Below are 14,433 nucleotides of genomic sequence, written 5' to 3'. Positions count from 1 at the left end.
TGTACACAGAACGAAATGTCGATTGCACCTGACCCGTTGTAGCGAGTTGCACGCTCAAAAAAAGAATAAAAGACATCGATGACATTTGAACTTGCGGAGAGAATCGTACTAAAATTCCAACCTATTCAGAGTTCAGAAAAATATTTTGTCATTGTCAAAGAACAACGAAACCTCATTTGGAGCATGCAGTCATCCGTTTGTAGTTAAATGAAAAAACAAAGAACCATGAATATTCAGAATAAATAGAGATAAAAACCCAATATACACAAAGTACCATTAAAATTCAATAGCAGCATCATGAAAACAGTCCATGTTCAAGTGCGATTGTGTCCGACCGTCATCATCGTTCATTAATTATGATGGAAAGGACTGTTGAAGGTCCTCCCTTGAGACCTTTAATTTTATTGAATCTCGTAGGTTATCAGGTCCACCCTAAAGGTCTGCATGGTCTGCATTTATATAGTGCTTTTCAAGTCAATGAAGACCTCCCAAAGCGCTTTACAGTGTGCTTCACACTTACCCATATATACACACACACACACCAATAGCGGCCATGCAGCCATGGAAGGCGTCGACCTGCTTATTGGTGGCATTAGGGATTCGGTGTCTTGCCCAAGGACACTTCTACATATAACACGATGTAGCTGGGAATTGAACTTGTGACCTCTTGATAGAGGAAAACAGAGAAAAAGAAAGATAAAACCAGAGAGTGAAGAAAGATGGGAAGAAAAACAAGATAGGGAGAAGAGAAACAAATGAGAGAGCGATAAAAAAAACATGGAAGATAAGGAACAACGTGAAGTGTGAATTTCCCTATGGGGATGAATACAATATCTATCTATCTATCTATCTATCTAATTTCATCACTAGCCTTGTAGAGGTGAAATCAATGCTGCCTGAACAGCTTCAGCGAAACTGACGACGACTTGGTGAATGCCTGAGGATCTCAAGTGCGATTATATCAGTTGTACTCCTGTCTTTGCTCGGCAGGGTTCTCAACGTTTTCCGCCAGTGGGTGGAGCATCATTTCTACGACTTTGAAAACGACCCCGATCTCAGGTCGCGCTTGGAGGAATACATCACCAGCAAAATCCAACTGCGAGGTCACAAAACAGCGGACAGCAACGATTTCTTGCAAGCTGCCATTCAAACGATTTCTCGTCTTTTTTTCCACTGCAGGCAAGTCCATGCGCAAGTGGGTGGAGTCCATCAACAAAATCATCCGCCGCAAGCTGCAGACTCAGTCCAACGGCGTCAGCCACAACATCACCTTCGAGAGCCCGCCGCCGCCCATTGAGTGGCACATCTCTCGCGCCGGCCAGGTAGACTCCTTCGATCTCATGACGCTCCATCCCATCGAGATCGCCCGCCAGCTCACCTTGTTGGAGTCGGAGCTGTACAGGTAAGCGGGCAGACGAGGGCTGCGGGCCTGGGCTGCCGGGCCTGGGCGGCCGGGCCAAGTGAACGCCCTTAACGAGGCTCCTGCCCGGACAGAGCCGTGCGCCCGTCCGAGCTCGTGGGAAGTGTGTGGACCAAAGAGGACAAGGAGAAGAACTCGCCCAACTTGCTGCGGATGATCCGGCACACCACCAACCTCACGCTTTGGTTTGAGAAGTAAGTACTGCGCCGGCGATCGGAACATTCCGCCGACGGGCAGGAACGCTGGACCTCCGAATGTGTGGCAGGTGCATCGTGGAGACCATGAACCTGGAGGAGCGCGTGGCGGTCTGGACTCGCGTCATCGAGATCCTGCAGGTCTTCCAGGAGCTCAACAACTTCAACGGCGTGCTGGAAGTGGTCAGCGCCATCAACTCTGTCCCCGTCTACCGGCTGGACCACACTTACGAGGTCCGAAGTCCATAGACGAACCGATGTCCGCCTGCAGTTCGTCAAAATGCTTTCTGTGCCTGCAGGCCATACCCGAGAGGAAGAAGAAGATCCTGGAAGAGGCTGTGGAGCTCAGTCAAGACCATTTCAAGAAGTATTTAGCCAAACTCAAGTCCATCAATCCGCCCTGTGTGCCTTTTTTCGGTACGGCCGCCTCGAACGAGCGAGCGAGCGTCCCCGTTTGTCCGCCGCTTTGAGTTCAGACGTGTCCTCCGTACACAGGGATCTACCTGACCAACATCCTCAAGACGGAGGAGGGCAACCCGGACTTTCTCAAACGCCACGGCAAGGAGCTCATCAACTTCAGTAAGAGGAGGAAAGTGGCGGAAATCACAGGCGAAATCCAGCAGTACCAAAACCAGCCTTATTGCCTCAAAGTGGAGCACGATGTCCGGGTTGGTTTCTTTCATTTGCTTCAAATCTTCTTTACGGTGGTACTGTTACATACGGGCTTGAATCGTTACAAAATATTGCCGGTAGCTTGACTTTCTTTCCATTTGAAGTCGTTCAAAACTAACGGGCCCCTTTCCCTACTTCCCAAAATGATCAAAGGGAAATTTTAATAGCTATAAAGCACATCTTCACCGTCTCCTACTGGTCGCACCCAAGAGGACAGCTTTACTTGAAAAACCGGCTCATCCCAAACAGCTCCTCTGATTTTTGTTTTTGTTTTAATGTTTATCAATAACAATAAAACGTTATGCACCAAAATATTTTGTAATTACAGCTGATCCCTGACAAAACATGAAACATAAATCAAAATATTTACCAAAAATAACCCCCATAAAATAGATTATTACACACTTAACAGATTTAAAGTTAAACAACACAAAATCCCTGAAAATGCAGAACAATGTAATATAAATTAAACTTTTCAGTGCAATAAATAAAGGATAAAATTCTTACAATTCTATTTTAACCAACTTAGACACAGATCTTCTGAAAAAACGCGCAAAAAATATAAATTAAGATAAGTAAGACAAAAAACAAATGATGAGCAGTCGATGGAAAGATTGAATGCATTTTGCTTCGGAGCAGTCGATATCATTATAATAAATCCAAATGTGGCTCATTTTTCCAGTACTTTCTTTTTTTTTGTCCTCTTTATTGTACTCTATTATTAGCCAACATCGATTTCCAAGTTAGTAAACAAGTGTGACGTATTGAAGCTGTGCAAGCGTTGTTGAGGCAGAATTTATCTCAGTTTATAGCAGCCCATTGACACAAAAAAATCATGGATACGAACGGCTTAAAATAGCACGAACTATGTGCTAGCAGGAAGATAAACATCAAAGTCAACACCAAAATAACGTTGATTGGTGCTGGATTTGTTCCTTTTAAGGCAGGGATGTCAAAGTCAATTGCACAAGGGGCCAAAATTCAAAACACACTTAAGGTCGCGGGCCAACCAGGATAAACATGTATTGAACACACTTAAATTGAATGTTTTTGTAACATAAATATGAATAAAAACAGACAAGACTATTCAATTTAAACCTTACATCACTGATACAGTATTTATTATTTTGCTGTAAATAAAAATATCTCGTTAAATTATACAACTTAGAACTTAACATTAAAATAACATTCAAATTCCTTTGCTCCTATGTCAACGTATATATTAAAAAAAACTTAAATATCCCAAAAGATTTTGCTCTCCTTAATATATCTCCTGTCAAAAGTAGAAACATGAAAATGCTACACAAATTATTTTGTAAAAACGGCACAACATTCTGAGAACAGGGAGCCTGATGTGCTTACCTTTGGCGCAGACGGAGTAGGGCGAGATGGGAAGGAGTGCTTGCACTTTTTGCATAGCTCCACCCATCCCTCCCACTCGCCCAATCAAATAACTTTAAGTTCTCTTCCGGTGTTTTGGCGTATTTACAATTTGTTCCGTGGATTCATCAAAAAGTATCTGAACACTGGGCACAGATTATATAGTGAGCTTTTATATAAAGGATTCTTTAGCGTTGTACAGCCACCTTGACTGTAAATTGTAGAGAAAATGTTCCCTATATATGCTGAAAAGTACTGCTTTGTAATTCAGCTTGGGTTTGGCTTTGCGTGTATCTGAACAGGATCAATGGCTCAAGTTTTGAACGAGACTGAGAAAATTTGCATGCAATTCAATTTGTCTCTGAGCCATAGGTACTCATAGAAAGAGCCATATCTGGCTCGTGAGCCACAGGTTTCCGACCCCTGGTATATAGTATACGTGATATATGAAGGAATAGGTACAGTGACTAAAACGTCAGAATATGATGTCCAGGGATAAGTCGGCGTTGTTAAATGAAAATGAAGTGAAGCGATCTGCATTTCTATAGCGCTTTTCAAGTCAATGACTTCCCAAAGCGCTTTACAATGTGCTCCACATTTCCCAATAGCGGCCTTGTATTGCAGCCATGTAAGACGCTAACCTGCTTGTTGGGGGTATTAGGGGTTCAGTGTCTTACCCAAGGACACTTCGACATGTAACACGGACGAGCCGGGATTCGAACCGGGATCCCTTGATCCCAAGACGAGCTCTCTACCTCCTGAGCTACTGGAGGGCCATTAATAACAATAATGTAAAATGATCTCGCGGGCCGGATATGATTACACGGCGGGCCGGGAGTTTGACACATGTGCTTTAAGGGTACTGGAAAAATGGAAAAATTGGCCTTGAAAGGGTTTGTACGAACCCCGTGTGTATTGGCGCTCGTATAACGAGTTACCACTGCATCGCCTTTTATACGCTTTGACACTCATCCAAAAATCAATGAGAAACCTCTTTTGATTCCTCAGAGGTTCTTTGAGAACCTGAACCCGATGGGGAACAGGAACGAAAAGGAGTTTTCCGACTACTTGTTCAACATGTCCATGGAGATCGAGCCCCGCAACTGCAGACAAGCCCCTCGCTTTGTAAGGCGTCCATCGATTCGCGTACCCTCGCCCACAAAATTCCCGCTCAACGCTTCCCGTGTGTCCTCAGCCCAGAAAGACCACCTACACCCTCAAGTCCCCGGGGATCCGGCCGGTGAGAACCTCCACCTCGGGCACCCTGAAGGGCCACCCCGTCCCCTTGGAGAGGGAGCCGGCCCACAAGATCACCTTCCGGAGCATCGCCGAGACGGACGCCGAGACGCCGGCCTCCGCCTCCGTGCCCACCTCCCCTAACACGCCGACGCCGCCGCAGTCGGCCTCTTCGGACCTCTGCTCCGTCTTCATGGAGCACGACCTCAGCAGCTCCTACGGCGGTGAGTCTGGCGCCCTCTTCGGGTGGTGATCGCGCAAAAGTTTACATTGTCTCTTTCTTGCGCAGGCTCCAACTCCATTTTTGCTCCGGTTCTCCTGCCGCCTTCAAGTGAGTACAAATCTCCTACTACTGTATTTTCATGAGCACGGGTCGCACCGTGTTATAAGGAGCAGTCTTTTTCTATTTCCGTATTTAACACTAGACAGGGCGCACCACACTATAGGGCGAGGTTGCCCTCTGCTGCGGCCACCTTACGACAACACGGACAAGCATACATCAAGTCTGCGTATTTCCCAAAAAGTTATTTAAGTATCGATTACAAGGTAAAACACACGATCCCTTTCAGCTCCATCCACTTGCGAACCTTCGATTCATTCCCCCTAAATTCTCTCTGGGCTGCTTGGTTTCCATGTTCCTAGTTTGGAAATCAACACATCGTGAGGGGCGAGAACAAGCAAAATATTTAATGAATTTTTGGATTTCATTATTATTGAGGGGGACAACTGTGTTCAGCCTTCGGTAGCACAATAACTTTTAAATTGCTAAGTGCGCTACGGCGTAAGCATCCATGAGTACTTCCACAAACAATGGACGGGATCTGACAAAAAACATGGGATTTCACCTAAGAATCAGAATTAAACATCTAGCTCTGAAGCGTGAACCTTTTCTTATATACACACCCTCACCCTTTAGCGGTGATGCCAAACAGCCTCATGTTTTGTTTTTTGGTCTTTTTACTGATTTTTACGAGTTATCAGGTGAACAAACCTCCCAATTTCAACCCCTAGCACCAAGCAGACTGCCAACAGGTACCAATGTTGTCTTATGCAGGACTCGGCTGAGGCTCCAGTCTGGGGGCAGGCAATCACACAGCCTCATGGCACAGTTCAAGTCAAGTCACATTTTATTTGGTTCGGCCCTTATCCACAAACTATCACAAAGGACTGCACAGGCCACAATGGACCAGGCCCCTGATCTTAAACCGATATGCAAGCAAGGAAAAACTCAAAAGCCCAACATGGGGAAAATAATAAATGTTGAGAACTAAACAAGATTAAATTTGTCCACAAGAAGGTCATGGCACAACTAGTGTTTCCCATAGGATTTCATGAGACCCTGGTGGGTGCGCAGTTGAGTGGGGGCCGGGAGAGAGTCTGGGTGCGTGTTCAGGGGTGCGGATTATAGATCGACCGATAATCTGCACCCTCATTTTGGAATTTGACAAATATATAAAATAATATTGGCATTTTTTCATTTGACTCGCAGATTATTAAGTCTCGTGAAGCTGAGACTCTCTGCTAAAGCAAGGGAGAGTAGCAACTCGGCCAACTTGTCCCAACGTGCCTGTTAGTGATCAAGAGATAACATAAAAAGTGGAGTTAACTTGTTTCAGGGAAGCACGTTCAGGTAGAGACCGATATATCAATCAAGCGTGTGTGTTTGCGATTGAGAGGGAGCATCAAAAGCAAGATAAAGTGGAAGTGATGAGCTCTTAACATAACATGAGTTGGTCAACCTGGCTCTAAAAAAGGAGCGCCCACACTTCCATTTCCATTCGTTTTTGCACTTTTTTCAAAAGTGAATTTAAGTCGCGTTGGTTGATTGAGATTTCATTTATCGTAAAAAAAAATCAAGTAGCTATTAACGTTTTGATGTACTTTTGTGGTAGTTGCTGCTGAGCCTCATTTGATTTCCTGCACTGTCAGTTTTTGCCTTTGGTGAAAGATGACTTGTGTAAAAATTCTCATGTATTCATGGTAAAAGGTTGTTTTGGAGAGGACGTCGTTGGGCGTCGCCCCAAAATATACGCAGAGACAGAAATATGGCAGAGAGGGAACGCTCTTTATTGCATCTGTTCATTCATCCATGTTCGAAATTCATCACGTGACGTCGAAAGTATTTTTTTTTTTTCGGAATCGGAAATGTTTTTCTCTGAATCGGCTTGCTTATCAGCAACTTGTGATTTCTTGTATCAACAATCACAAAGCGATTCGAGTTTTATTTGAATCACGCAATTCAGTGCATCCACATAACCAATGTCAATGAGTCCATCGGCGAGGGGTTATATGAAAATACACGGAAGAACTAGCTGGTCTTTTCAAAAATGTCTTTTCAAAAATGTTATGGTTAACATTGTTTTCGGACTCCTTTAGTTTTAGGTTGTTTTTGTTCCTTTTCATTCCGGAGAGTGGAATTAACTTGTTTTAGGGACGCGCATTCAGGTGAAGCCCGATAGATTAGCTCTTATCATAACATGAGTTGGTCAATCAACTGCCTGTGTTTATGACTGTGAGATAGCATAAAAAGCACGCTAAAGTGGAAGTGATTAGCTCTCTTGCTATAACTTGAGTTGCTTAATCTGTTTCTGAAATAGGAGCGGTCACACTTTTCCATTCGTCGGCTTCGCTGGTATTTCTGTGCAATTTTTGTTTTGGGGGATTTAAGTTGTCAAGTTGGCTGTATTGACATTTTCATCGATTTGTTGTCAAAAGTTTCAGGGAGCTTTTTAAGTCTTGGTGCACCTTTTATACGAGTTTCTTCTAAGCCTCATTTATTTATCTTAATACCAATAATAGAATAGAATAGAATGTACCTTTATTGTCATAGTTACAACACGGTATATATTGTGACAACGAAATTGGATGTGGCACTCCAGGTCCACATTTTACAGTGAGGATATAAGGAAAACAAAGAGATAAAGGAACAAAGAAGATGTTTGTACCGTTCTTGTTGTATAGACTTTGTTTTCCTCCAAAGGGGTTGTGTATGAGGGGGTGAGGGACAGACAGAGATGGGCGGATCCAACTAGATGTTTGATCTTACTGCACACACAGTCCAGTGTTTTTTCCCTAATTGGTCAGTCCACGTATTGAATGGATTTGGGAAGTACAGTCCTTAATAATGCCCGATTGAAGTCGCCGGCGACGATAAAAGCTCCGTCGGGGTGTGCAAGCTGCTGTTTATTGATAGCAGTGGGCAGGAGATTTAGTGCTATGCTAACGTTAGCATCCGGTGGAACGTAAAAAGCAAGCACAATGACCACAGTTAGCTCTCTCTGTAAATAGATGGGTCTACATGCTACTGCTAGAAACTATATCGAGTGAGCAGTGTGTGTCAATGATTCGTCTGTCATTGCAGCGCATAGTCCCCCACCCCTGTTTTTACCGGAGTCTCCGTCTCGTTCGTGCCAGTGAAGCGTGCGTCCTGCTCGTTGGACTGCGTCGTCGGGAAAGCCAAGACTCCGTGATGACAAAAATACTCCAATATCGGACGAAGCTGTTGGTGGCGATCCGCGGCCCAAATCACTCATTTTGTGGACGATGGATCTGGCGTTGGTTAGGAACATGCTCGGGAGCGCTGGTCTGTGTGCTAGCCTTCTTAGCCCAGGCCCGACTGGCAGCCTTTTTCTTTTGCTCCGTCGTTGTCGGCAGGCAGATCACCCAGGGAGATCCGGTGGTCTGTGTTGTGGATGTTATTGTAGTTGCGAAAGGAGTCGAAGGGAAATTTGAGGGATAAAAGAACACTGAAAAACAAAAGACGAACTGGAGCCCGTGAAGCCGCTGCATTCGCGCGCGCCGCCATCTTGGACAATCAGTATCGACCCGGGTTCGGGCGATCCTTAGCGCGGTTATGTGACTTTTGAAATGCACAGTTGAAATTGTGTTGAACGGTATCTTTTGATTTCAAGAGTTCCAATCGGTGTCGTGCGGCAGCCTCCACCAGCTGGGCGAAGAGCTCCTCAAACCGCCGCCGCTACCGCCGCGAAGGAAGGACACCGTGTCGGAAAGCAAAGTAAGGGGCCGCGTGACTCCTTATTGAAGGAATCCCAGAAGAAAACCTTGATACTGCTGTGATCCTTTGCTATTATGCGCTTTCATTTTCAGTTTCGCTACTTCGCAGATTGTGTTATGCATTCGGACTGGCTAAACAGTCCCTAAGAGAGTAGAGTACAGTGGTTTTTGTGGCCTTTTGCCACATTTCAGACTTCAAACATCAAGATATAAAACTCTCATTTCTTGTGAAGCATCAACAATAAGTGGGACACAATCATGAAGTGGAACACGCTTTATTGGATATTTTCAACTTTTTTAACAAATAAAAAACGAAAAAGTGGGTGTGAAATGATTCAGCCCCTTTACTTTCAGTGCAGCAAACTCTGTCCAGAAGTTCAGTGAGGATCTTTGAATGATTCAATGTTGATCTAAATGACCAACGATGGTAAATGGAATCCACCTGTGTGGAATCAAGTATCTGTATAAATGCACCTGCAACGGGCAAAAATATCAGTTTCTCCATGAGCAAAACTGATGGAGACATACCCCGAGCGACTCGCAGCTGTAATCGCAGCAAAAGGTGGCGCTACAGAGTATTAACTCAATGGGGCTGAATCATTTTGCGCAGCCACTTTTTTTGTTTTTTATTTGTTAGAAAAGTTGTAAATATCCAATAAAGTGTGTTCCGCTTCATGTTTGTGTACCACTTATTGTTGATGCTTCACAGGAAATGACAGTTTTATATCTTTGTTTGAAGTGAAATGTGGCAAAAGGTCACAAAATTCAAGGGGGCCAAGTAGTTTTGCAAGCCACTGTAAATAATGGCTACAGAAGGTGCGGTATATCTCCAACCTTTCTCAAGCGTCAAACTACTTTTGGTTAGTAATTAACGCTGAAGGCACACACTAAATAGCAACTTAGTTAGATGTCTTGCTAAATAGCTAAAAGGGAGCTTCATAGTTAGCTAGAAAGGTCAACAGGTAAAAAACTCAAAGGGATCTAGAGCTAAAAGACTAGAACAGCAACTAAAAATCCACACAGAAAGCTCAAAACAAAGCTGGATACTAAGCTATAAAGGAAGCCAAAATCTTGCTTGATAACTACCCAAAAAGGTTAAATGTTAGTCAGGCATGAAAAAAATGTAAAAAAAAAAAAAAAAAAAAAAGCTAGCTAGATAGCTTGCTAAATAGCTAAAAAGATAACTAGCCAGAAAGGAGCCCAAAATTTAGCTTGATACGGCGCAAGAAAATATTAAAAGCTAGCTAGATAGCTTGCTAAATAACTGAAAAGGTAGGATGATAGTTAGCTACAAAGCTAAAAAGATAGCTAGCTACAAAGCTAAAAAGATAGCTAGCTAGAAAGTGAGCCAGAAAGGAGCCCAAAATTTAGCTTGATAGGACGCAAGAAAATATTAAAAGCTAGCTAGATAGCTTGTTAAATAACTAAAAAGGTAGGACGATAGTTAGCTAGAAAGCTAAAAACAAAGCTAGAAAGCGAGCCAGAAAGGAGCCCAAAATTTAGCGTGATAGGACGCAAGAAAATATTAAAAGCTAGCTAGATAGCTTGTTAAAGACTAAAAAGGTAGGACGATAGTTAGCTAAAAGCTAAGAAGATAGCTAGCTAGAAAGCTAAAAACAAAGCTAGAAAGCGAGCCAGAAAGGAGCCCAAAATTTAGCGTGATAGGACGCAAGAAAATATTAAAAGCTAGCTAGATAGCTTGTTAAAGACTAAAAAGGTAGGACGATAGTTAGCTAAAAGCTAAGAAGATAGCTAGCTAGAAAGATAAAAACAAAGCTAGAAAGCGAGCCAGAAAGGAGCCCAAAATTTAGCGTGATAGGACACAAGAAAATATTAAAAGCTTACTAGATAGCTTGATACATAACTAAAAAGGCAGGAAAATAGTTAGCTAAAAAACTAAAAAGATAACTAGCGAGAAAGCTAAAAACAAAGCTAGAAAGCGAGCCAGAAAGGAGCCCAAAATCTAGCTTGATTAGTAGCAAAAAAAGTAAGATATAGATAGAAAATATTTAAAAGCTAGCTAGATAGCTTGTTATATAGCTAAAAAGGTAGCTCGATAGTTAAATAGAAAGGTAAAAAACTAAAAGGGAGCTAGGTGAAGGTTTTTAAAGCCATCTAAATAGACGGATCGAAAGATAAAAAATAAAAACAACTAGATCGCTCGCTTGAAAGGAGCCCATCAACTGCAATATATTCATTTGAATTTCTAAAATAAGAATTTATCATGATGACTACGATCTTATTACTAAGTCAATTATTAAAACCAGGGTTCAATAGACACAGTCAAGCAATTTTACTTGAAAATGGGAATGAGCCAAATCAGATGAGCTCTTTTCAGAGCTGTGGCACCTCAACCGCCCTCAGGCGGGCGCCACCTTGGAGACCCCTCGACGATACAGAATTTTTATTTGTAAAACGGAGGCCTGGGCTTGTAAAAAGGGTTTGTTCTTTGGTTTCAGAGTATTTATTTGTATGAGAATTGTAAAAAAAAAAAAAAAAATTCCTCTCGAAAAACGAAAAGTCTCTGTGTTTCCGTCAGCAGAGTTCCCGGTCGGAGAGCCCCCCCGCCATCCCGCCGCGGCTGCCCCCGCCCAGGACGCGGAAGCCGGGCTTCAACGGGCCCTCGGACAGCCCCCTGCCCAGCCCTCCCCCGCCTCCCCCCCGGGACCCCCTGCCGGACACGCCGCCCCCCGTGCCCCAGCGGCCCCCCGAGATCTTCATCAACTACCCTCTCAACCTGCAGCCCTCGCCGGTGGGCCGCTACCACTGGGACTTTAGCGCTCTGCCCGCCTCTCCCGCCACGCCGCCCGGCACCCCCTCGCCCCGCGTGCCCCGCCGAGGATGCCCGCTCAGCGCCAGCCAAAACAGCCTCTGCCCGCTGCCCGCCACCGGCCCGCCCGTTCCCCCTCGCTACAACTCCGGCCCGCAGTTGCCCAAGCTGCCGCCGAAAACCTACAAACGGGAGCCCCCCCACGCCCTCTCCCTGCTGGAGAACAGCGCCCCGGTGGACCCTTAGCCCCGGAGAATCCTCGGTTTCTCAGTTGCCTTCCGGGGTTCGACATTGAGACCCGCACGGTTGTCCTCCCGAGTTCCGGTGCCGTCGACCCGTTTGCCTCCTTCCTCGAAGAAATCGTCTCCGAAAACGAAACGATCCCACTTCTTATTCAGTTTCCCCGAGGGAGAAAGGAAAACAAACGCACCCTCAACGAGAGTTTGCAGATGCCACGGATGCGGGGCGACCGGGATGGCCATTGGGTCACCGAGGACCCCCCGCCCCTGAAGAAAGCGGCTCCCGAAGCAAAACCGTCCCTTTTTTAATTTGTCATCACCGAACACTGCAGAAAAATGCACGTCACCCGGCTTAATACACTCCATTTTGCTCTTATTACTATTGGATTTGTGGCAATCCCCGGTTGCCCCCCATCACAGGAATTGGCCCCACCTGCTTTTTCACACAGAAGGCTTTGGAACCAAAACCCTGACATGGACAATTCGCAAAGGGTTTCAAGTTCATAACACAAAACGTAGCAGTTTTTGTACAAAAGTATCCCGTGTTTTCAATGGAGTTTTTCTAACGAGCCGGCGGTCGTCCCGGTTGGCCGGGGCGTCCCGTGCCTTTCGGTTTCAGTTCGCCGGGAGATGGGCTCTCGATCCGAGGGGCGAGTCCCCCCCCGCGTCGTAGCCGCCGAAGGCGAGGCGTTTTCCGGTGAAAAGACCCCCGACCGGCCCCCGGCCACACACTGTGACTGTTCCCGAGACGCCAGGTCAGTCGGGGTCCCGCACGGATTCGGGAACAGCGGCTCAAACGTGCCTTTGCTCTCCGATCGCGTCGCTCGTCGCCGAGAACTTGTACATGTTTGTGGATAGTTTGTATATACTCGCGTGCGCTCGTCTCCCCCCTTTGTATAAAGTGAGGATCGTACCCTCCTCCGCGGTCTAATCGCGAGCGATCTGGAAACCAGGGAAGCCTTTTTGATTTTCTCGGAAAAAAGTCAGGCGAGCGCTTCGACCCGTTTCCAAACTCTCCCGGTGAGCTTTATTTCAGAGATGCTAAATTATTTTGCGGGACGGGGAAGGGGTCTCGACTGCGTTCTCCGCCCGCTGTGTGGCCTTGAATCGCTTTGTATTCTTTTTCTTACTAACGGTCTCGATGAGTTGAATAAATCAGCCACTTTTATATTCGACTTGCTTCTTAAGACGACGGTGGACCTTTTAATAATTGTTCCTGTAGCGTGGGGAAGGGGTATGGCGACACTAAGGAACTATTGGTTCAGTCCAGTATATTTAGGTTTACGGTATGAGTGTCACACCAATTTACCTTGTTTTGGAAGTAGGTCGCCAAGAAATCATTTTAATGCAAGCTGATTAAACTATGTATATTTCCCTGTTGAGGTACTTTATGAAGAAAACCCACAGAACTAAGTATTTAGTGAAAAGGCCAGCAACTTGCTCGGGTGAGCAGTAGAGGTACTCGCATCTCTGCACACAGCGCAAAGTCATGTCAAGTCATGTTTATTTGTGACGCCTTTAATCACAGAGTCTCAAAGGGCTGCACAGATTATTGCAAACCACAGATTATTATGACACCATCCCCTGATCTAAAACTTACATGAGGGCAAGGAAAAACTCAAAAACCTCAAGTCATGTTTATTTGTTTGGCCCTTAATCACAAAGAGTCTCAAAGGGCTCCACAGACCACAGATTATTGCAAACCACAGATTATTATGACACCATTCCCTGATCTAAAACCGACATGAGGGCAAATAATACATAGATATTGTCAACATAAAATCTAGGTTATTCATATGCTATAGAATATAAGTGTGTTTTAAGCTTAAATTTAAACATTTCCACTGAGGTTGCAGATTGAATCTCAGGGGGAAGAGCATTCCACAGCACCGGGGCCCGGATGGAGAACGCTCTCCAACCTACGGATCTCTTCTTGGCTCTTGGGATCTCTAGTAGACTCTCGCCCAGTGCAGGTAAATGCGACGATATATTTCTTGTTTGCAGAATTTTTGGACATTTTTAAAGAACTCTGTCTGCACCTTGTTTTGAAATCACTAAGACTAAAACCACAACACTCTTAACTGCAGGAGGAGGACACATTTGAAGTGGTATATTTCTATTGAAATGGAACACAGGTGCTGGCCATATTATCATTTCATAAATTTGATCAAATCATTGAATGACACACAGTGAAATACAACGTTTGGCAGTGAGGTTGCATTTTGTCCTAATATTTGGCGTGGCCCTTGAAAATGCAAAAGTTTTTATTTTATGGCTATTTGGATCCAAAAAAGAGTGATTAACTTGTGTTAAGAAGGAAATCGTGTTAAATTAGTCCAAGTCTATTCCTTCAGATTTCCAAAAGACGCCAAAATATAACCATAAAAAGCAGTCTCATCATTTCAAGAAGTTATACATGCATATATATATATATATATATATAATGATTTGCTACATTGTTGATTTAACCATCCGTTTTCCTTCGCTTACCCGGGGTCGGGTTGCTGG

The 14,433-nt window shown here is 44.6% G+C and overlaps 1 protein-coding gene across 2 annotated transcripts in view; it reads left to right on the top strand.

Annotated features, from left to right (window-relative positions):
• The window catches only part of sos2 (son of sevenless homolog 2 (Drosophila)), a 32,416-nt gene extending 19,323 nt beyond the window's left edge, over nucleotides 1-13,093 (top strand). Inside the window, exons 13-23 of one of the 2 annotated variants that reach the window (XM_088354617.1) lie at nucleotides 991-1,103; nucleotides 1,180-1,402; nucleotides 1,495-1,614; nucleotides 1,686-1,848; nucleotides 1,914-2,031; nucleotides 2,110-2,282; nucleotides 4,675-4,791; nucleotides 4,862-5,126; nucleotides 5,192-5,233; nucleotides 8,814-8,917; nucleotides 11,459-13,093. In XM_088354617.1, the coding sequence (XP_088210743.1) occupies nucleotides 991-1,103; nucleotides 1,180-1,402; nucleotides 1,495-1,614; nucleotides 1,686-1,848; nucleotides 1,914-2,031; nucleotides 2,110-2,282; nucleotides 4,675-4,791; nucleotides 4,862-5,126; nucleotides 5,192-5,233; nucleotides 8,814-8,917; nucleotides 11,459-11,932 (1,912 nt within the window). In that variant the 3' untranslated portion in view covers nucleotides 11,933-13,093. Of the gene's footprint in view, nucleotides 1-990; nucleotides 1,104-1,179; nucleotides 1,403-1,494; nucleotides 1,615-1,685; nucleotides 1,849-1,913; nucleotides 2,032-2,109; nucleotides 2,283-4,674; nucleotides 4,792-4,861; nucleotides 5,127-5,191; nucleotides 5,234-8,813; nucleotides 8,918-11,455 lie in introns of both variants that reach the window. The other variant, XM_088354616.1, reaches the window with a different exon arrangement.
• Nucleotides 13,094-14,433: the final 1,340 nt, after the last annotated feature.

This window comes from Urocampus carinirostris, chromosome 15 (assembly GCF_059441175.1).
Source record: "Urocampus carinirostris isolate Australia breed hairy pipefish chromosome 15, RoL_Ucar_1.0, whole genome shotgun sequence".
NCBI classification, from domain to species: Eukaryota; Metazoa; Chordata; class Actinopteri; order Syngnathiformes; family Syngnathidae; genus Urocampus; species Urocampus carinirostris.
This window is presented reverse-complemented; position numbering and strand designations above follow the sequence as displayed.